The 21,643-nt window shown below is 40.2% G+C and overlaps 1 protein-coding gene across 5 annotated transcripts in view; it reads right to left on the reverse strand.

The window, feature by feature from the left end:
- CSNK1E (casein kinase 1 epsilon) overlaps positions 1 to 12,383 on the reverse strand; it is a 40,903-nt gene extending 28,520 nt beyond the window's left edge. For 2 of the 5 annotated variants that reach the window (XM_087723188.1, XM_014054941.2), the window contains exons 1-2: positions 12,169 to 12,383; positions 8,660 to 8,747 (exon numbers count right to left, since the gene is read on the reverse strand). In XM_087723188.1, the coding sequence (XP_087579314.1) occupies positions 8,660 to 8,735 (76 nt within the window). In that variant the 5' untranslated portion in view covers positions 8,736 to 8,747; positions 12,169 to 12,383. Of the gene's footprint in view, positions 1 to 8,659; positions 8,748 to 12,002; positions 12,022 to 12,168 lie in introns of those variants that run through there. The other 3 variants (XM_087723187.1, XM_087723186.1, XM_087723185.1) reach the window with 2 other exon arrangements.
- Between the last annotated feature and the right edge of the window lie 9,260 nt (positions 12,384 to 21,643).

Genomic DNA, 21,643 nt, shown 5'->3' on the forward strand with positions numbered 1-21,643 from the left:
GGAAAAAAACCCAGCTCCTTTTCATTCAATCGGTTGAATGAATCTGGGTTTTCGGGTTCGTGCTTTTTTTTATTTCAAGATGTGTATTACTACAATTATAATTCAGTGTTGTCTAGAAATGACTGTTGTGAAAAACTTGTTTTTAATATTCTCTGTGCACCTTTTTAATTTACTTTTTATTTATTTAATTATGGTAACAATAAAACAAGTGGCACTTCTAGAAATTCTACTACATTATCAGGTATTCCAAAGTCCCACCCTTAGTGTTGTAGAAAAGCTAAGTAGGGAGCAGACAGAAAAAGACTGGAATAAAACTTTCAAAGAACAAAAAAAAAACCACCCATAAGGGTGCCGAATAAATTAACTTCTATGACAAAGAAAGCATTTCCAATAACAATGTAGTCATGATTTCACCATCATATCATTCTAGCCATTGTCTATCTGGCTTCAGTGAGTTGCAGAAGTTTAATTCAGAATCACAATATCAATCCAATTGTGCAGCTAAACACATAGCTAAATACACAACAGGATTCTGAAAATATATTTAGAATGTGCTGCTATTCAGAGGATGACGCTGAAATCACAGGATACTTCCCTCCACCCCAAAAATACCATTCAGTTGGGCCAAGAAACACATGAATGTCCTGTATTGTTGGACTACACTTCCCACTAGTTACATTGAAGTATTTAGCCTGTGATCAAGGATTGAAGGCATAGTCAGTCTTACAACTTTAAGGAGGGGTGTGCTGCCAGCCATATTCTAACATTTAATGTGATGTTGCAGACAACTATGTGCCCTGCTAACTTCCATGTTTGTATCATTACAACTATACAGCTTTGATCAATTCTCTGTAAGACACATCCTTCAATTTGCTGCCTGCCAGATGGACAGAATTAGAGATCCCACTATTGCACAAACTCAGAATTATGGGAGTGTAGTCCAATAAATCTAAGGGGTATCAATTCAGTGCCTGAATATATATAAAAACTATATACATATTGCCCCTAAAAGGAAGACAGGATTAAACTCCAGCATTCAGAAATAAATAACTGGCAAATGACAAATGAGTTGAGATTTTTGTATTTTTCTGCAGATTGGCAGACAAAGTCAGATGTTCTTACAAAGCTTAAATTATAAAAAGATAAATGTGACAACAAAAAAGAGCCTTTTGCAACTGTTCCTAAAGTAATATTTATTCTGCCATGGAATAAAGATCAAGGTATCACAACTTCAGCTGCGACATTATTAAAAAAATATATATGAGCAGAAACAAATCTCTGAACAAATGTAGTGATGCAATCACAGAGGAAAAGGGGAGGAGAGGGAACACCCTTGCATGAAACAACATATCACTGACCCAAGACTGAACTCTGTTCTGGGGTGCCATTATATTCCATTTTAATCACTGCCCTGAAGGCTAGGTGTATATTAATTACCGTGATCTTCCATCTTAATCCTTTTTAAAAAAAAGAATAAGACTAGAACATGCACTTACACAACTTTTATTTCCGTTTCTAGAGAGTCAGCCATTATCTGCCAGGCTCAACATTACTTGTGTGGAAGATAGGTGTTATACTGTCCCCTATTTCTCTCTATGTCTACTCTTTTCCTTTGGGAGCTTCTGCTTCACTCCACAGTCTTATTCCCATCAGCTGGGCTCTGACTGCATCTGCTAAAATCATCAGCAAACCAAAGTTAGTGCTGACATTTAAGTCATGGTGTCACTCAGCTTTAGAGCTACAGCCCCAATGAGATTGGCCAGGGGCAGGGAAGCTGCAAACACACCACAAATGATATCCGACTCACTGTTTCAACCTCACTATCTGTAGGCTCAGGGGAAAATGGCACCCATTTAGAACAGCAATCGTTATTTTTGTGAATGGCCTTGGAATCCCACCAGTGATAAAAGTATACGAAACCTGAAGGCACCAATTAATAATAGTGTGAGAGATGAAGTTGTGGTTGGAGGCTTCACATCTTTGAAGGAGGGTGCCATCTTTAAATTAACATCTAACCTCATATTATCTGCTGTCTCTTACAGGTGTCCTTCCCATCATTTGTTATGAATTTTCCCAGATAAAGGGGTTTAAAAGATAGGCATTTAAGCTATATAACAAAGCATTAAATCAATGGTTTTAAATTTTAGACATTGCCTTCAATAGTTTTTGATGTATTTGTAAAGTAAGAAAGCAAATACTAATATGTTACTTTATAACTAGGTATGGTAGTGCTTTTACAACCAGATTATCCACCCTATAATTTTTGGGTAAATCATTCATGTAGAAATTTGTACATACAACTCATCTATCATCCCGCAAATTTAGCAGTGATGCCTAAGTATGCCCATGTTCCCACTGTCTTCTACTTGCCTCAGCCCTTTTCTATATTGGGCATGTCTTAACTTCCTTCTCCACCATCTAAAAATGTAATAATGCTCCTGCATATATCACTTTAATTCAAGAAGTATGAACCAGCATCCCAGATTAGCTGGTTAGGCTGGATTGATCCTGGAAGCCGGATGATCCATTTACATGACAATAAAATATAAAATCCATGCCCACACTGGTTACATAAGCACTTAAAACAGAAATGTGATGCTCTCATATTTTTTTCTCATGAGTTAACCCATTCATGGCATTTAGTTGTAAGTCAAATGAATGGAAAAAGTATTCCAATTTAAGACAAACTTTTTAAAAGTAGTTTTTATCAAAGATGATCCTTTACAGACATAAAATGATGACTTTCTACATACAAAGGATTAATATTCAAATACTGAACTGATTGTAACACAAGTTGGGACAAATACTATTTAAGTTAGATGTTTTCAGACACTACTGCTGATTGCATTTGGATTTTGGAAAATATTTGGGGCATGGTTAAACAAATAATAGTAAAGATTTTTAGTTTGTATAAGACAGACATCAGAGTCAACGTTTTCAGCTTGGACAATAAATTAAATGTATTGCAGTTACAAATAAAATCTTTCCCCCTTACCGAGCTGACGACTTGGGGAGACATTCCATATGCCACCATTTGGAAATGGGTTGCCACTGCCTTCTTCTATAATGCTTTTTAAGACCTTCTCAATCTAGTCTACTGAATAGCCTCCAATTCAAATGCAAACTAGGTCCAACCATGCTACACTTTTTGAAATCAGCCATGTTCATAGTATAGTTACTAGAAGTTGAGCTCAAGTGTATTCTTCATTTAAAATAGTACAACTTTAGCACAATAATATATGGTCATTTTATTTCTGACAAAAGTATCAAATACAGGATAGGCATGATTTTTTTTTTGCAAACCTTTCTGGCCCATTACAAAATTTCTACCAAGTGCACTAATGAAGTCCATAAAGTGTAAGTCCAAATCTTACGCAGAACACAATGTAGTTGAACAAAGTCCTTTCAAGCATCCTTCTCGCCCTTCTATTGCATTGCCTCACCACAAGCTTCACCCTTCTGTTCTATCCAAGACCTGTGGTTCTCCATTCAGACATGTAAAGCAGCATCTTTGGGGTATAGTATTCACAGACCTCAATCTGCTTTCTCAACCAAAATCTGTATTGTGTCATTTAAAGCAGGTAAATGTTTCAAAATATATACTGTGTTATATAAGGCAGGTAAAGGGCTTTCAGGACTATATGTCACCATGCAGTAGCCTGAGATACATTAGAAACTGTTCCTGTTTAAAAGATGCAAACGTTACTGAGCTTTTGATTAATGATCTGAGATCTGAAAATGATTTAAAAAAAAAAAGTTCTATCCAGCATTTATCCCATCTCATTCAAGTGTGCGTGGGCTGCTTGCTCCAGAACCTGTTTGTTTCAAATATATGTGTAGTCAACCGGTCCGTGTGCATGTTGAAGTTGGCTATGTTATAGAAAAGATAAATGGTGCGCCTCACCACTGCAGAAATGCAGATGCACAGGCAAGTTAGCACACACACACATACACACACACACAAAGATTTACTAGTGTTCCACAACAGAGCCATGACATTTCTCCTTCTCCATCCCCTCCCCCTCCCCCTGTCATTTTTTGTTACTGAATGGCAAATGAAAGGGGGGACTAGAACAGATGGGTGAAGTCAGGCATAGAGACAGAATTAACAGGCCAAGAAACAAAGGGAATGGATCCTCTGCCTGAAGAAGGTACAAGCAATCAGGAACTGTCCAAGCAAATATCACCAGCATGCATTGCTAAGCTGCCTTTGGCTCACTGTCTTTTTTAAAAAAGAAACAGCTTAGTAGAGGAGCAGCCTAGGCCTCCATGACGATGAGGTTAATGCAGAATTAAACAAACTCCTATTAAATTCTTCCTTTGATGCAACACTGCTTTTTTCCATGCTGCATCAGATTCTGTTCTGAGAACTATATCCCCACCACCCCCTCCTGCTCAGATGAGCCTAAAACCAAACAAACTTCACTGCTGAAAGCAAAGTATCCACATTCCAGACATTTGTTTACAAAAGCCATTCAGCAATAGAACCAGAGAATTCAAGGGAGACTTAGGAGATGTCCAGTCCAATGGAGGACGGTCTCATCAGTCTACCAGTCCAGGATGCTTCGACTGGCATTCTTCCCCAGCGAGAGGTATGTCCCAGGTTAACTCACACATGAATCAGAATCCAAGATCCAGGTTGGCATACCGAGAACATGGGCTGAATAATATAATTATCCAGATTGTACAGATGCTCATCAACCAATATTTGACTCTTTGCTCTCTTTCAAAAACTTTGCAGTGGAACATTTATGTTCTGGAACATCTAAATATTTATTTTATGAGATATGGGTTTGTTTTGTATTTTTGTACAAAGAAACACAAAATTAAAATAGCAAAAGCAAGTTTACAGCAAGAAAACATGTTGTTCAGTTATCCCATAATCAGATCAGGGTGAAGCTGAAATAATTACTGGTGAATCTGGATGAAAACGCAAACCTACTGAAACACTGATGTTTGAAACTTTCCAGAACTCACTGCTCTTCGGGAAACCAGTAGCCTTTACATTCTTCAAACATAAAATAGGATAATTGAATCTAAAATAAACCAAAACAAAGACCTATATAAAGCATATTCATCTTCACTCTTGCTAACTTATATGGAGACATTCCTGCAGTTTTCTTAGCATGATATGGAAATTGCTTGCCACTGATTTATTCTGAGATGCTCTTTTGAATTCACAAACTAGCCAGTACCTTGATTTTCATTTAAATTTTTCTCATTCAATATTAACAAGAAATTTAGCATGTTTAAATAGGAATGTATAACATTTCCTATCAAAGAGACACAATTTTCATCTTATAATATGGGGGCATAAAATAGTTTCCCAGTTTCGGCAACCCCCAGCTATAGACTTTAACTCACAGAACTGCACATCCAAAAAGTTCATTGTTGAGAATTATGGGAACTGAAGTCCACTTCGTCACACATAAGGTAGGCAGCACTACAAGTTTTACTTTGAGTTGCTCAGAGCACTTTGATTACTGAAATACAAAACTGCAGTAAATAAAATAATTTAAAACTATTTGCAATCTTATTCAATTCAAGGTATTCAATCTTCGTCTAAATTCAGCTTCTTATACTGAAATTAGATATGTAGCACCACTCTTGATTCCTGCGCAATCTAGTATACCCTTCTTTAGTAAAAAAATCAATAAAGCAGCATCCATGGGATACCTGATACAACCATAGTGGAAGCAATAAACCCATTGCATTTATTGTCTCAATGACCAACATCCAGTTTTATATTCTGTACGATATAAACTCTACATCAATAACAGCCATGTATTAATTAATATACATGGTGAAGCTGAGCTTTTACCAAAAAAGCTCAACAAGTCATTTAAGTTACATTACTTAAATCAGGGCTTCCCAAGTCCCAGGCCTGCTGGGCTGCAGCCTGTTTGAAACTGGGTTGCCTGAGCGATGGACAAGCAAACACATGCCAAGCTCCACTTGCATGAACGGTGGGCCCTTATACTTACATGTGAAGCTCCACTCACGTGAGCAAAGAACATTTGAACCCTCTGTGTCAGCACAAGGATCCTCCACTCAAGTGCCCTCTATTCGTGCAAGTACAGTTTCACGTGCAAGTGAAAACACCTTCCTCTTACACATGAAACTCCACTTGCCACTCACATGACACCCCCCACTCACCAGACCGCCAAGGGGGGCGCTGACTTAAATGTCATTACTACTACCAACCTCGAAAACTTTGGAAAGAAAACCATGGAACTACGAGCAGAAAACCATGGTGTCTTGTCGTCTGTACTTACTGCTGATATGATTTAGTAAATTAACAGGCCAATTGGAGGGGGAAAGTGTCCAGCAAATTCAAAAGTATTTAATTGAAGCAATTTACATAATTTGTGCCAGTTTACATCATCTCTTTGATTATATATTTGTATTAATTATGCAAAGGATACAAATTATACAAACAACTTAAACAGAGGTGGGTTTCACATAATTTTACCACTGATTCGCTGCACATCAAAAATAAGAGCGAGCATATGGGCCTTCTGCGCATGCGCTTTGCTCGTGTGTGCAGCATGAACGCATGCGCACAGCTTAGAAAACATGGCTACGTAGGATAACATAGTGCCATGGCGGATGGCTGCCACTGCTGGTTCGCACGAACCAGTCCAAACCAGCTGAATACCACCACTAGACATTAAATTAATTAAGCATTAATTACCTGGATTGTTCCACTTTGAGAATAAAGTTTGAACTAAAATTTGGTTTTGGTTGGAAGTTTGCTGAATAAGGATCCGTAAAAAAATGTGGTTTTATTGTAATCTCATAGTAACTAGGGGAGGTTAGAAAAAACACAATTCATAATCTAGTTAGTAATATTTTAAAGTTTTTTAAAATTTGTAAAAGTTTGCTATAAAACCCACTTCAGGATCAGTTTTTACAATAGGCGAGTGTTGCAGAATCCATAGTGATGGGACAAACCCAGAGAAAGTCCTAATTCTCACCCATCATTTCCACTGCAATAGGCTTCAATCAAAGCACTTTCACAAAATGCTTCACAGGGTCATTCAAAAGCAAGAAGAGATTAGCAAAAACTAAACTTGCAAAGAAGGAAGGACAGATATTTAATGGCTCACTACTGTACTATAGTATGGCAAGAGGAAGAAATAAACTGGGCTTTTGAGACAGAAGATAACCTACCTGGACACAGATTTTTAGACAAATGGAAGTTAATTTTCTAAAATAAAAAGACAAAGTAATGAAGAAATGGGAAGAAAGTTCAGCAGAGGCATATGTTTTAATAGGCTCTTCACACATAAACCTACATCCAACATAGTCAAAATATCTCAGTATGTTATATATTGTTTACTGGATCAGATGTTTTGATTTCAATTAAGTTTATAGGGACGTATGCATTTTCAGAATCAAACAAAGTACATCTAAGTAAGAAAAAGATTAATGTGCAGGCAAAAGGAAACATACTAACAAAGCCTGCCTTTACTGTTTATCATGTTTTCTAAAATTCTGTGCAACAGCTTTTTAAAAGATCTATTGAGAATAAAATTAGCTCAACAAAATGTAAAATGAATTACATACAAATAAAAAAGGACGGGTCAGTTGAGAAGGAAATAACCACAAGTTGCCGTACTGAAGAACTTCAAAAAACAGTAAAGGTGAAGAATCTTGTAACAATGCCAGGAAGCATTGCAACATGATACAGTGTGGCTGGAGGCTGGGAAAGCCAACTACGTGCAGAGGAGTGTAATGTAGAGGCATCGTGTTACTGAACACTCCATAGGTAGCACCCATACACCCCTAAGATTGCAGCTTTCTTTAATCTGGTACTCTCCAGGTATTTTGAATTATAACTTGGTAATCTCGCGTCTACCGCCACGCTAACAAAAAATATAGTCCAACATGTACAAACGGAGAGAACCATACCTCAGCAGCATAAAGAGTAAAGATTGCTCAGACTTCACTGAAAGATTTACATATTTTTAAAAAGGATGACCAAGGTTCTGATGTAAGTTATTTAAGGTAAATCCATAAGAGGACAAAAGCCCCTTGTTCCGTCTCCTTTTCAGACAACACAATGCAGGAAGTAAGCAGGCGCTAAATATCCAACTTCCTTCCTCCGGTTCGGTAACATGCTGAGCAAGCAGTCTAAACTACATGAGACAAATAATTTCTCAAATCAGCCTGCAAGTTGCTACTGGGGTAGCAGCCACCAATTCCTAAGTTTATTATTCTTTGTTGGTTATATGCCAGACAGTATAATCAACAGCCCCTACACCGAATGTCCTAAATATTTTTCTATCTCATCCCCCTTTTAATACCCTTACTATAAGACCCAAAATTATTAATAATATATTTTATAAGAAGCAATCAATATTAGCTATCCAGAAACAATATTATATATCTATTATTAATAAAGGGGAGTTTTCTTACCAAGTTGCTACAAGTGAGTCAAAATGATTTTACAATTTTAAAGCATGTATACTCCAAACTATTCAGCATCCAACTCCTGGGGCAATTGGAAATCAGCAGGAACAAGGCTTTGGTCTACTATGATCTTATTTATGTTAACAGAAAATAACTTTGAAAGAGCAGCAGAGTACATTCCATTCTCCAGGATGCCAGAGCTCCTTAGCCTGAGATAACAGGTCTACAGTAACAAGAAACTCACCCAAATAAATATCTCCAAAGGATCCACTACCAATTTTTCGTCCCAGCCGATATTTGTTTCCCACTCGAAGTTCCATGATTCAGATGCGCTGGAAATAAAACAAAAGACAGGCAGGGTAAAGTTAGAAGATATATATACCAAAAAGATCCAAGAAGTTAATTCTTAATGTCCTCTATAAAAAATATTCCAATCCTTGGGTATAGTGCTTTACACTTAGGAAACTCTTTGATATAAGATATGTAGACTCAGTTTCCTGACCTAGTGGTGAGACATTTAACATTTCAGTTTAGCAATCAGTGCCCTAATCAACAATTTGTGGGAAAAGGGTAAAAAATAAGAGTGAGAGGACAACTCAGTCACCAAAGTAAGCTTGAAACTAAAGCCATGGTCAGCCACAATCTTTTTTCATTTGCAGCAAACCTCACAGAAATTTATGAAACGGATTTTATTCTGTAAGCCCATGCACTCATGATCGTTTCTGGCACAAATTTCATAAAAGAGAACCTAATGATTAAGGAGGCTAGCCCATTTCAGAAAAATCATTCTAATATACTTATACTGCAACAGTGACGGATTCTCCAGAGTCATTCCCAACCATCGGATGAGACCAAGAAGGGATGGGAAATAAAGAAATTGGTTCCCCAAATATGCACATCTTCTACTCTACAATTATTCCTTCCAAGCTTGCCCATAAAGAGGTCAAATTACTTCACTGTGTGTTTTGCCACATTATTTACAACTTAGCTTGGGTCGTAAATCCATATGCTTCTAAGATTTGACAATAGGTCCTTTGCTGATTTTCCTTTCCCCCAAGCATACTCATTAACATGAGATCTAGCCAAATCTGAGCCTTACCACCTCTGGTGCATATGGCAGGAGCAATCTCTTTGCATAGGCCTGTACCAAATGGAGTTCTGGAGGCTCCCCAGCAATATTCCCTGATGGCCACCATCTTGTGCTTTCTCCCTGTTCAAGTAACATGGATCTGTCTGAAGGAGGGAAGGAGAGACCATGGCTCCTTTAGAGGATGCTGCCATACAATTAATTTATGTAACACATGTTGATTAATGCATTCTTTGCTCTTGTGAAGTAAGCTGCATGGAAAGGGCAAATGTTAAGACAAAGAGGTAATTTTGCTTGACAAAGCCCATCCAAACCTAAACATCAAAAAAGACCAAGCATTTTCTCCTCCTCCCCATACAGATTGGTCATACTCTATACATTTCTTTGACTCATCCACGTTATATACCTAAAACTATAATACAATTAACAGAAAAACTGGAAAGAGCAATACCTTACACAAGTTACTTTGGAAATGTCTGATCTCCAAAGATGAAGAGTTTTCAAGATTTCCCTACCATTACTTCTGAAAGCATGATCCAGGGGTAAAGAACACGTAGTCCAGGTTATAATCATGCTGCCACCCATAACATACAGAAAATCATGGTTCAGGTCACTGGAAGTCCATCTGGCCACTGCATTTTTTCAGCTAGTATGACCATGCATCTCCTTGGAAAAGCACTAACAATTTAGATATGGGTCATCTAAGAGTTTCAGAGGAGCATTTCCAGCTAAGTCACCTCCAAACTGGTTTTGTTTTTTTTGAAAAACAGTGTTATATGCTAAGAGAACCACCAATGAATTAGGAAGGAGCTGAGAGTTCACAAGCATTTCTTACCATCATCAGTCACAAAGAATTCCAAGTACTTCCCCCCATATAGTAGACTTATTTTCTAGTAAGGGTGCGCTTTGGATTGTAATATTAATAAGACAGAAGAATCTTAGGAAAAGAGTTTACGAAGGCAGCAAGCACAGTTCATGGGGAAGTCTAAGGTCCAGTTAAAAGTGGAAAAATTTGCTCCCACTCCACTTGACACCACTTGCTGAGATCTTTGCTACAATTTGAGGTATATATATATATTTAATAAAAAGCAAATTCTGTCTGCTTTTTCCAAAATGAAACAGCCAGTCTAATGAAGAATTCAATCTTTTCTGGGTTCATCCCGCCACCCATCAGCTTAACAAAGCATATACTCTGCATGAATAGATGCTTATAAAATACAACTATCTCCTTTTTTCCTGTTACTCAGAAAACTACCTCCAGCACACACAACCTCATGCATTATATAAATATAAATCATACTGCATAAACCATTACATTCTTCTTTCTCATATGCACACAGGCCCCACACATCTCGCTATAGTGCTGAATCTACAGGTAAGCAATCCACCCACGCTTTCAAACAACAATTGTAAATTGAAGTACCTCCACATTACCCTTGCTTGATTTGCTGGGAGTAAAAAATACAAATAAGATTACTACTGCCCAAACTGGGTGAGAACTAACAATGTATAAATAATGCTACTAGGTTGTAGAAGACAGGCGTATGGAAGGCAGGTTTTTATATAGCTTCAAATATAATGGAGGAGAAATGATAAATATGCCATCTTTTTTTTAAAAAAAAAATCTTAATGTGCCAGAACAAAGATCCTTGCTCCTCTCAGTTCATCCCTTTGAACTGTTATCAAAAAGGAAGGAGCCAAAGGCAACAAATCAACCAAACAATAAATCCAAGCCTTAAAAGGAGAAATTTAAAAATTGATAAGATCATCTCACTTAGCTATAGGCACAACTTAGAATTAAATCATTGTTCATATTACATTTATATGTTTAGGGCCAAAATAATTGAAAGCGGGGAGGGAGAAAAACAGGGCAGCAGTCCATGAGAAATAGCACAAAACTTACATTTGCTAGACTGTACAATCCTATTGCAAGGCTCTGAGCCACTACATTAAGCAATATTAATTTAGAAGAAATGCTGAAGAAGAGAGACGGAGGCTCCCTTGCTATCCCCCTCCCCAATGCCCAGCCTTGTCTGTGCACAAAAGGAGATGGCTATTTACAATAACATCTCCCCTCATACACCACACACACACACACACACACACCCTATTTGCCAAAGACAGCACTTTTAGGCACACAATGCTGGTTATTAACCGATTCTGTGGGGGGGGGACACCCGTCTCAATGCTGGCTATTTGGAAATCACCAGATGTGGAAGCAGAATGGAAGAAAAACAATAGTCCCCCCTTCCTCTTCCCCCCCCCAAATGGATCACGATGGCGATCTCAACTCTCCCCCCCCCCCTCTCTCCGGTGAATCAACTGAGAAGAAAAGGATCGGGTCTCTTTCTGCCTATCAGAAGGGACAGGCGAGAGAAAGGGAAGGGGAACCCATCCTGAAATTCAGGCGCGGGAGGGGGTGCCTACCGTCCTTTGTCTTCATCCAAAAACCCCGAAAACAAAACAAACATCTCCCCCCCCCCCAGTCGCTGAGACTCACCTTCCTCCCCCGGACGACGGCCGCACCGCTGTGGGTAAGCGTCGATCCCTTCCCCCGCCTAATCCCTCCTCTCAACAAAAAAAGAAAAAAACACAAAGAGGCGGTGGGGCCGCCTTTCCCCCCGGATTTGCACCCCAAAACTTGCCCGGAGCCCCCCAATACTCACCCCGCCTGGAAGGAGCCTCCCTACCGCTGCTGCTCCTGGGGCTGTCAGGGGGGAGGGAAAGCCGGGGGGGGAGGATGACGGAGGATTGGGAAGGGAGGCTGATGGCCGTAGCCAGTGCTGCGCTGCTACCGCCGCTTCCTCTTTCTCCGTGCTCTGCCTGCTCAACCGCCTCCCTCCTTCCCCTTCAGCCTCTCTCTCCCAGTGTACAGCCGGAGCGCTCGCTCATTGAGTTTCCATTGAATCTCACGGCCAAACCCACTGATGTCATCCTACAGATCCTTGGGCCCTCCCTCAGAAATTTAAAGGGCCAGCACCTTGTTTTTGTTCCTTTCGGCTTCGGGTTCCTTGTCAACAGCCGATTAATAGCGCTCGGTGGGAAAAAGGGAAAGAAAAAAGAGGGGGGGAAAACGCCACTAGACGCCGACCTACCCACCCCCGCCCGCTGTTTTCGTCGTTACACACATGCACAAAGTTTGCTAACAAATACTGTCGTCGCAAATACCTGCCGATGTCACATCTGCAATGCAAAACCAGTGAAGCCAGCAGAACCGCTGCGAGAGGTTTGGCGGAAAGAATGAATGATGTTCACATATTTCAGCTGAAGACATTGGAGGCGGCTCTGCTCACTTACTTGGGAGTAAAAACGGGGAATCTCGAGGCATTTTTTAAGAAACTGAAATAATTATTCTAGCATATGTTCTCTTCTTTCTATGGCTTCTAAATTTACCTATTTCAGGCAAAAGATAGCAGAGCCTTAATAACAATGGAGACTAAATTACCAGGCTGGATTTTTACGTGTGAAAGTGTCCAAGCAGATAGGCACATTTTCAAGTCTTTTTTTTTTTCTCACGGCAACTGACTAGACTAGTCCCTGCAGTTTTCTTGGCAAGGTTTTTCAGAAGTTATTTGCCGTTGCCTCCTTCATAGACCCAGGAGAGAGTGACTGACCCAAGGTTACCTAGCTCAGGATTCCCCAATCCCCAGGCCACGGACTCCTGAGCTGATACTGTGGCCTGTTAGGAAGCAGGCCACACAAGCAAGCAAAGCTTCATCTGAGCATGCGCAGAATCTAGGTAGTGCGCGGAACCACCATTACCTTAGTCCCCGCTGGGGGCCACTGACCAAGCTGGTTTTATGCCTAAGGGAGGACTAGAAGGACACACACAGGACTAGCTTGTCGCTTAACCATTACACCAAACTGACAAAACTTAAATTATTTACTATTTAACAATCATTAATATTATCAAGTGTTATGTCCCATTATATTTTTGAAAAATCAAGTTTGGGTTAAAATCACATTTTTCATTTAGTTTTCAACATGATTTCTTTTAAAAACAAAAGTTACATTCAAAAGGAACATCTACTTTTATCTTCTTGGGCTCTGAGTCAGCTTTGCAAAAGTTGCAAGTCCTGTTCTCTATTCAGACATTGGATGCATAAATACACATTTCTAGCGCAAAAATATGACCATCATGATGATGCTATGAATCATCAGTTATGCAGCTAAATATGTGACAAATGAGAGCTGGATTTTTACAATTGTTTTATGAACCGTGATATAATTAATAGTATAATTCTGTTTTCTACTGAATTCAGTAGACATCACTTCTAAATAAATCTGATACCTGAGAACATCTTAAATTCTACACTTCCACAAACTTTTCTTTCTTCTGGATTCCAGATATTTAATCCTTTATCAAATTACTTCCTTATATGTACGTGTAAATCACTAATCATACCACAAACATATGTATTCAGATTTTGTACTGAATATATGAAACAAGCTTATTTCTCATTAGATATAAAATCAAAACACATCAATACAATACTTTAAAAGTTCTACCCTGTTAGCTAAATTAATCATGAAATTACTTTCCCCCCTAATCTGTAGCAATCAATAAGATACTTTGTTAAATATTATATTACTGTACTGCATGTAAATTACCTTTTGTCTGAAAACTCAAAGCAGCATATTTAGTGGAGTTCTATTATTTTGTCAGCAACAACCTGGGGAGGTAAGTTGACTGGCCAAAAGCCATTCAGTGACTTGAACTTGGACTTCATCTTGACTTTTCTCATTGAAATCCATTTTTCTCAATGAAACCCAACACCTTTTTCTTTACCTTGGCTCTTGATTTTAAGCATAATCTTTAAATAATCAAACTGCATGCTTCTTTCAGGTTCAGAGACAATATGCCTGACTACCAGTTGCTAAGAAACAAAAATAAGAGAGGACTAGGGTGCTTCTAAAATGTTTCTGTTGGGTTTTTGAAGTAAACAGGTTTTGCTCTATTACAAAAAGATTTCTGTTATATTTGAATCGGGCCTTTCCCCAGTTGCATCTAACTAGGGGTGTTGCCAGTTTGGCCCGGCTCAGCCAAACCAGTAGTGGAAATCAGGCCTTGGTCGCAGAACCGGCAGCGACCCAGGCCTGCCACGTCCCCGAACCGGTTCCCTCGCTGCCGCTGGGCCGCCACCATTTTGGATTTCAGTGATTGCGCATACCCGCAGAAAAATTTACATTGCGCACGGCTTGCAAACCGGTAGTAAAATCGGCAGCAACCCATCCCTGCATCTAACATCAGATCAAACATGGCCCCCATATCTTTTCTTTCTGCCTCGTCCGCATGACATTGTCTTCATCTCTTCCCCATCCTGAATCTCAAGCTGTTTCAAGTGGTCCTTAATTGACCAGGTGCTTTTTCCCTTTACACAAGCAAAAGTCCACGGCAGTTTTGCTAGGGGTGTAATTGGATGTGGTGGTGGTGTGTCACTCCAGCGACCCTCAGTGGGATTATCCTGGCACCTATTGACTATTTTCAGCTGTTGTGCCCTTGCACTCTCCACTTTGATTCCTAGGTACTGTCTGCCAGGATCATTCTTTCCTTTCTATAGCTGGTGGCATTTGATGGAAGGGAGGGAATCCACCAGTCCATTCTTGAGATTCCCTACGAAAAAAGCACCATTGGCCAGCATTCTTCTGCTGGCAGATATTGGTCACATACAGGGGCAAAAAAACTTCAAGCCCACAGTTTCCTGACTACTCAGAAAACTTAGTCTTGGAGAAGGCCCTGTTTCCAATTGGTGTCCGGATCACTTCTAAGTAAAGTTTAGATGCATGAACCAGAAATTTCCTGATGAAAAACATGAAAGGACATCCCATAATTAGATTTTTAAGGTGATGAGAAGAGTGGTACTGAATGGATTTTAAGTATCTTCAAACATGTATTCTCTCTTTTTGAAATAGTTTCATGCTGTGCTGTTAGGTTGCCTTGAGATTTAGGGGCTTAGGTGGCATCCCATGGTAATACATTGCAGGATCAGTTTTATTGGCATCTCAGAAAGAGTGTAAGTTATTAAAGAGGTAAACCTCTAGTCCTGTGAAGGCGAAACTATGGCACGCACAGGTGGCACGTGGAACCATTTGTCAGGGCACGCAAGGCTTGCCCTGTCAGCTGGCCAGCGCACACTTCAGCCTTCTTTTGAGGCCATTTTTTGCCCTCTTTGAGGCTTCAGGAGCATCCCAGAAGCTTCCGGAATGTGAAAAAACGGCCCTACGAGCAAACCGGAAGTCCGGAGGCTTCAGAGAAGCTCCTGAAGCCTCCGGAGGGCCTCTGGGGGCAGGTGGGGTGGGGTGGGAGAGGCTGTTTTCGCCCTCCCTTTATAGGAGGCTCCTATAAAGCCTCTGGAGCCTGGTGGGGGGGAAGCATGCCAAAAATGGGTGGAGCACTTGTCGTACGTGCATGCACGTTGTGGTCGTGCGCATAGCATTATGGGTGTGGCACACCTGTGCACGACCCCCTGCACTCCCCCCATTTTGGGCACGTGAGCTAAAAAAGGTTCTCCATCACTGATCTAGTGAGTGGTGGGTTCCTACCGGTTCAGACCGGTTCGGCCAAACTGGTAGTGGTTTGGCGGCCTGAGTTACTGGAACTGGTAGTGACCCAGGTCTTCCATGCCCCAAACTGGTTTTATGGGCGGCGCCTATGGCATTACCATCTTGTTTTTCACTTCTACATTTGCACAGTACAATTTTTATTGCACTGTGCATGCGCGCACAGCACACCCTCAAGCGAACCAGCAGTAGAGCCTGCCAGAACCCATCCCTGCTTCTAATGATATTACATACCTTTTCCACTTCAGACTTGTATCTATATAACTCCCTATTAACATGGTTTTAAAACGTTTTCAAACAGACGTCAGAGAACATCTGCCTCCACTGTAAAATCATTCTCCCCTGCCCTCCCAATCCATGAACTCCGACCTTTTAGAAACTATATCTTGGTTCCTGTGACATACAGAAGACTTGGGATTGAGACTACTGCTAGAGAAAAGATTACAAAATGAACAAGTTTATATACACAATAATTAAACTCATAGAAGGTAGAGCTGTTTTTGTACTGGTCAAATGAGAATGCTTAAATATATAACTTAAATAAGCATTTAGTTCTTAATGCATGTACTGGGTTCATATATCACATTAAGGCATAATGTGGTTGATTGATTTTGACAGAGTTTATTATGTGAGCCTGCCCATTGTAATTTTTAAGCCAAGTTGATGGTTCGCCATATCTGGCAATCCTACCCAATGGTGATATAATAAACTATGATTAAACAGACTATAGCCTAGTGCAATGTATAAATTAGATAACTTTGTTTTCCCCAGTTAAATACACTTTCAGGGAGTAACTTTTCATTTTAACTAGATTCTCTTAACCTTTACCCCTATAATGTTGCATTTTTATATTGGCTTATATCCAACCCTTACTATATAATTATCTGAGCTTTTTTTTTAAATGGCAAATTTCCAACATTCATTCATTTCATTTTATTTTTTGCACATGCCTCAGCAGAAGTTCTTTCAAATGTAATTCTATATAGCTTAAAAAAAAACTAGAACACATTTATTGAAGAATATAAATGCTATCACAGAAAATTCAATCTTTATTATTCTACTAGGATGAAATTCACAATTTAGCCCTATCTAAAATAGGCTCATTAAATCTATAGGACCTGTGGCATGCGTTCTGGAAGTGGCACGCAGAGCCCTCTCTGTGGGCACGCACGTCGTCGCCAGCTGCTCTTTCTGGTTTCTGACGCGCACATGCGTGCCAGCCAGCTGGTCTTTGCAGGCGCTGGAGCACCAGAAAATGCCCTGAAATTGGCCCATAAAATGGCCCAAAATGGCTAAACACCAGACCATGTTTTGGGCCATGTTCAGGCCATTTTTCGCACTGTTTTCAGGCCATTTTGGGACAAAAAACAGCCCAGAAAATGGCCTGAACATAGTCCAAAAACGGTCTGAAAATGGCCCGAAAATGGCCTGAAAACAGTCTGAAAATCAGCCTGAAAACTGGCTAAAAACAGGCATGCACACATATTCCAGTTTGGACACTTGGTGCCGAAATGGTTCGCCATCACTATAGGATTCAAATAAATCAAATAAATCGTAATCTGTTATAAAGAAGGCTAGGTTTAGATTTCATTGTTAACCAGAGTGCTTGTCTATTTTTCCATATTCAACTTTCATACACATATGAACAGGTACAAACACACAAAACTTGCCACACTAATCTCAGGTGACAAGTTGTGGAGTGGAGATGTAATTTAGAATTCCCACAGCAGTGTTAAAATAATTTTAAAATGGATAGCTAGTAATGCAGACCCACATGATTGTTAAGACAATTCCTCTTTACTCTCTGTGGCCCAGGCAAGTCAAAAGTTTGGACACCCGTGCTTTAATAGCTAGGGGCAGAAAAAAAGCTGGATCCATTTTCAAAATCACAACAGGTAAAGACAACATAAATGTTTTGTGGAAAGCCTTTAACAGAAAGAAGCCTACTTTCAAGATGATACCAGGCTTAGTATTTATTAGATCTCTAACAGAAGGTACACTAGATGAGTTTGAATTGCTGCTTTGAACCAGTAAAGATTTTAAACGTTAGTTACAGCAACATTTTGATGATGCTTCTTGTGGAAGGAGATGTCGCCTTGCTCTGCCCTGGAGAACTTGGATTCCCAGCAATTCCACTTAGGATTCTTTTGATATTGACAGATAATTTTTCATTTCCACAACATGGTTACTAAACCAATGGATGGCTGTCGGGATTCTGGAGATACACTGGAGGACCTTTATAATGCCTGAGGCTTCCTTCCGGGGTTGTAGTAGTTTTGTAGTTTTATTGAACTTGTATGCCGCCCTATTCCCCAAGGGGACTCAGGGCAGCTAACAAACTAAATAGGGGAAATGAGACACTCCAGTGTGCCCTTTTACTTCTCCCTCACATTGTCCCCAACCAACACTACAGTTTATAAAGTGTTGGCTACGTGTGTGTTCCATGTGTCCATGATAGACATTATAGGGTCTATTGTTATTCCTTAGAGGAGCTGTGAAGTAGGAGAATGGATAGAACCACCAATTGTCCAATCCTATCACCACTCATCACTGAATGAACAGTAGCAAGTGCCGTGTTTATTGGAGTATAAGACCCACGCTTTTCCCTCAAAAAAGAGGCTGAAAATCTGGGTGTGTCATACACTGAATACAGCATTTTTGGCCTCAAAAAACCCCAGCCAAAATGGCTGTGCATAGTTAGGAGTCTTTCAGAGAGCTCTGAGGGCTGGGGAGGGAAAAAATGAGCAACAAATGGCCCATTTTTTGCTCAATGTTGCCCCCCCAGGCCCCAGGAGCACTCTATAAGCCTCTTAGAGGCTATCCATGCCCTTTTTTTAACAAAGAAGGACCCGTTTTTGTGAAAAATGGGCTGCTTTTTTGTTTTTGCCCTCCCCCCTCAGGAGCACTATGCCCTTTTCTGGGGGAAAAAAGGGCCCATTTTCAGGAGGTTTGCAGAGTGAAAAACCTTTTTTTAAAAATTTGCTTCTTCAAAACCTTGGTGCAGCTTATACTCCAGTGCGCCTTATACTCCAAAAATACGGTAGTTACTCCAGGAAGCCTTCCTGCCAAATCTCCCAGAGATCCCCAGGAACATTACAGCATATTAAGTTGGGCAATTCTCATCTTTCTTCCTTATGTTAACTGTCCTCCTTCACCAAGACCTTCTATCTGCCAATAGGCTCAAGCCCGTGTCATCTTTATAGGTAAATGGACCATCCAACCAAACAAGAGAGGTGCACACACTTCACATCATTGCCCATGACATGGGCAGATGTCAGAATTAGTCAGACAGGGGAAAGGTAGAGCTGTCTCTAGACAAGGGTTACGAACCACAGCCAGTTCTAAATCAATCTGAATGCTCTAAAAGTCAGCGTTCCTGAAGCATGTCAGAAAGATCTGCAATACTAATAGATGTCAGATAGATGATCTTGAAGAAAATAGGCAAGAAGTGTTACATAAACAAAGAGGGCTGAAACATTCCTTCAGACTTAGGAAACAAGATAATATTTGGAATAGAATCAAGCAGGCTCCTCCTTGATTCACTGGGGTATAAGAGGGAGGAGAGGTAGAACACAGTGAAGTTTGCAAGATTCTGTTAATATAGGCAATTTCAATAAAATACTGTCTAATCTTCCTGTGTAGTTGGCTTTCTTATCAACTCTATCCTGTAGGACTGACAACGTTCTAAGCATCAAGGAAGCATAATTGCTTCCCTTTTGGATCTGCTAAAAGATTAATTGGCAACAGAGATATTCTTTGGCCAGCCATTCTATGATGTCTCTCTCTTTCCTTGAGGTATTCAACAAAGTCCCAGAGGAAAGTTAGGCTAGATGCTGGTGGAGAATGCTCAGTATGGAGGTGGACTCCTTTTGGGTTACTTTATCTCAAACATTATCATCTCAAAACCTAACTAGTTATGTCCCTATGGTAGCACCATGGAAAATAAAAATGTGGAAGACATATCCAAGTTCCAAGAAGACAGGAAAATAGAGATCCTCCAGTATATGTCCCATGAGGCCACAGCCATAGTCACTAGGACTATCCTTGCCATTTCAGAGCTTCTGTTACATCATGGACCACACAACTAATCAACTCATCCTTCTTATGTCGGGAATATTAAATATTAATATTAGGTCGGTCAGCACCCCATCTCAGCCAGAAATATGGCAGCTTAGGAGTCTGTTATAGCTAAAGAACTGAACATACCTCAAAGTCCAAGTTGATCCTAATAGTTGACCCATTCAAAGGGGACAAACTGTCAGAGAGCCCTTAGATCAGGTCCTCATAGAAATAAAAAATAAAAAGAAAGCCCTGTCAGCACAATTGACACCATGTACATACAGTAAATATATAAAGAAAGTGGATAACATCATATCCCAGAAAAAATATGAAGGCAAGAGAAGCAGAACTATCAGTTACATGTCCCAGTTCTTTCATACCTACTGCATTTAAAGCTGGGACCATCCTTTGGGGAGAAGAATGTCCCAAAGACAGACAGACCAGCCTCAACTTCACACTTGAGGAAATATTTTCTCCCATAAAAAGTGGAGGAGGGTGTAAACCAGTGGTGGGTTTCAAATTTTTTTAGAACCTCTTCTGTAGGTGTGGCCTGCTTTGTGGGAGTGGCTTGCCAGCCATATGACCAGGTGGGAGTGGCTTGCCAGCCATGTGACTGGGTGGGCATGGCCAACTTGTAGAATGTGGTGAAACTCACTTAACAACGCTCTTGCTTAGCAACCAAAATGTTGGCTCAGAAACTCTGCCATTTGAAGCACGCAAATGTTAAAGCTGTCAAGTTACAAGACCCTTACACCCCTAACCCTTTAGGGAAAAAAAACCCAGGGGTATTCAAACTTGACAGCTTTAAGACTTGTGGACTTGAATTCCCAGAATTCCTCCTCCAGTCACATTGGCTCAGGAACTCTGGCATTGAAGTATGCAAGTCTTAAAGCTGTCAAGTTACAAGACCCTTGCACCCCTAACCCTTTAGGGGAAAAAAACCAGGGGTGTTCAAACTTGACACCTTTAAGGCTTGTGGACTTCAACTCCCAGAATTCCTCCTCTCACTCTTCATCTTGATGATATCCGGACGGGCGGGGGGAGGGAGCTGGAACCGGTTCTAAACAGCACTGTAGATTTGTAGAATCTCTTCTATAGAAGAGATTAGAATTGACAGGAACCCACCCCTGGTGTAAACTATAACATCTCACCTTCTATGTAAACATGAAGCTAATGCATTTCACCCACAGACCAGACATTAGACAGTCTTAAGTTTTCAGTCTTAAATTTCACATGGTCATATTACAGCATTTAACAATGCCAGTCATGGCTGATCATGGAATGGGAGCATATACCCGACTGGGAATTTACAGCAATAGGCTTTACATTCTAGAAAACAGTAGTTTTCTACTGAAGACTAGAGCAGGAATTAAAAGACTACTTGTGGCTTCAGAGATACACAAATTCAATGGATGCCTTCTCTTAGGGGTGCCATCTGCAGGGACTGAGGAAATGTTCCTTTTTAGTTGCAGCCATTCCTTGGGATTAACTAGGTTCCTGTTACTGAGGTTAGCCTCTTAC

This window comes from Thamnophis sirtalis, unplaced genomic scaffold (genome assembly GCF_051295495.1).
Source record: "Thamnophis sirtalis isolate CommonGarterSnake01/CBP01778 unplaced genomic scaffold, rThaSir2_p1.2 scaffold_9, whole genome shotgun sequence".
Classification (NCBI taxonomy): Eukaryota; Metazoa; Chordata; class Lepidosauria; order Squamata; family Natricidae; genus Thamnophis; species Thamnophis sirtalis.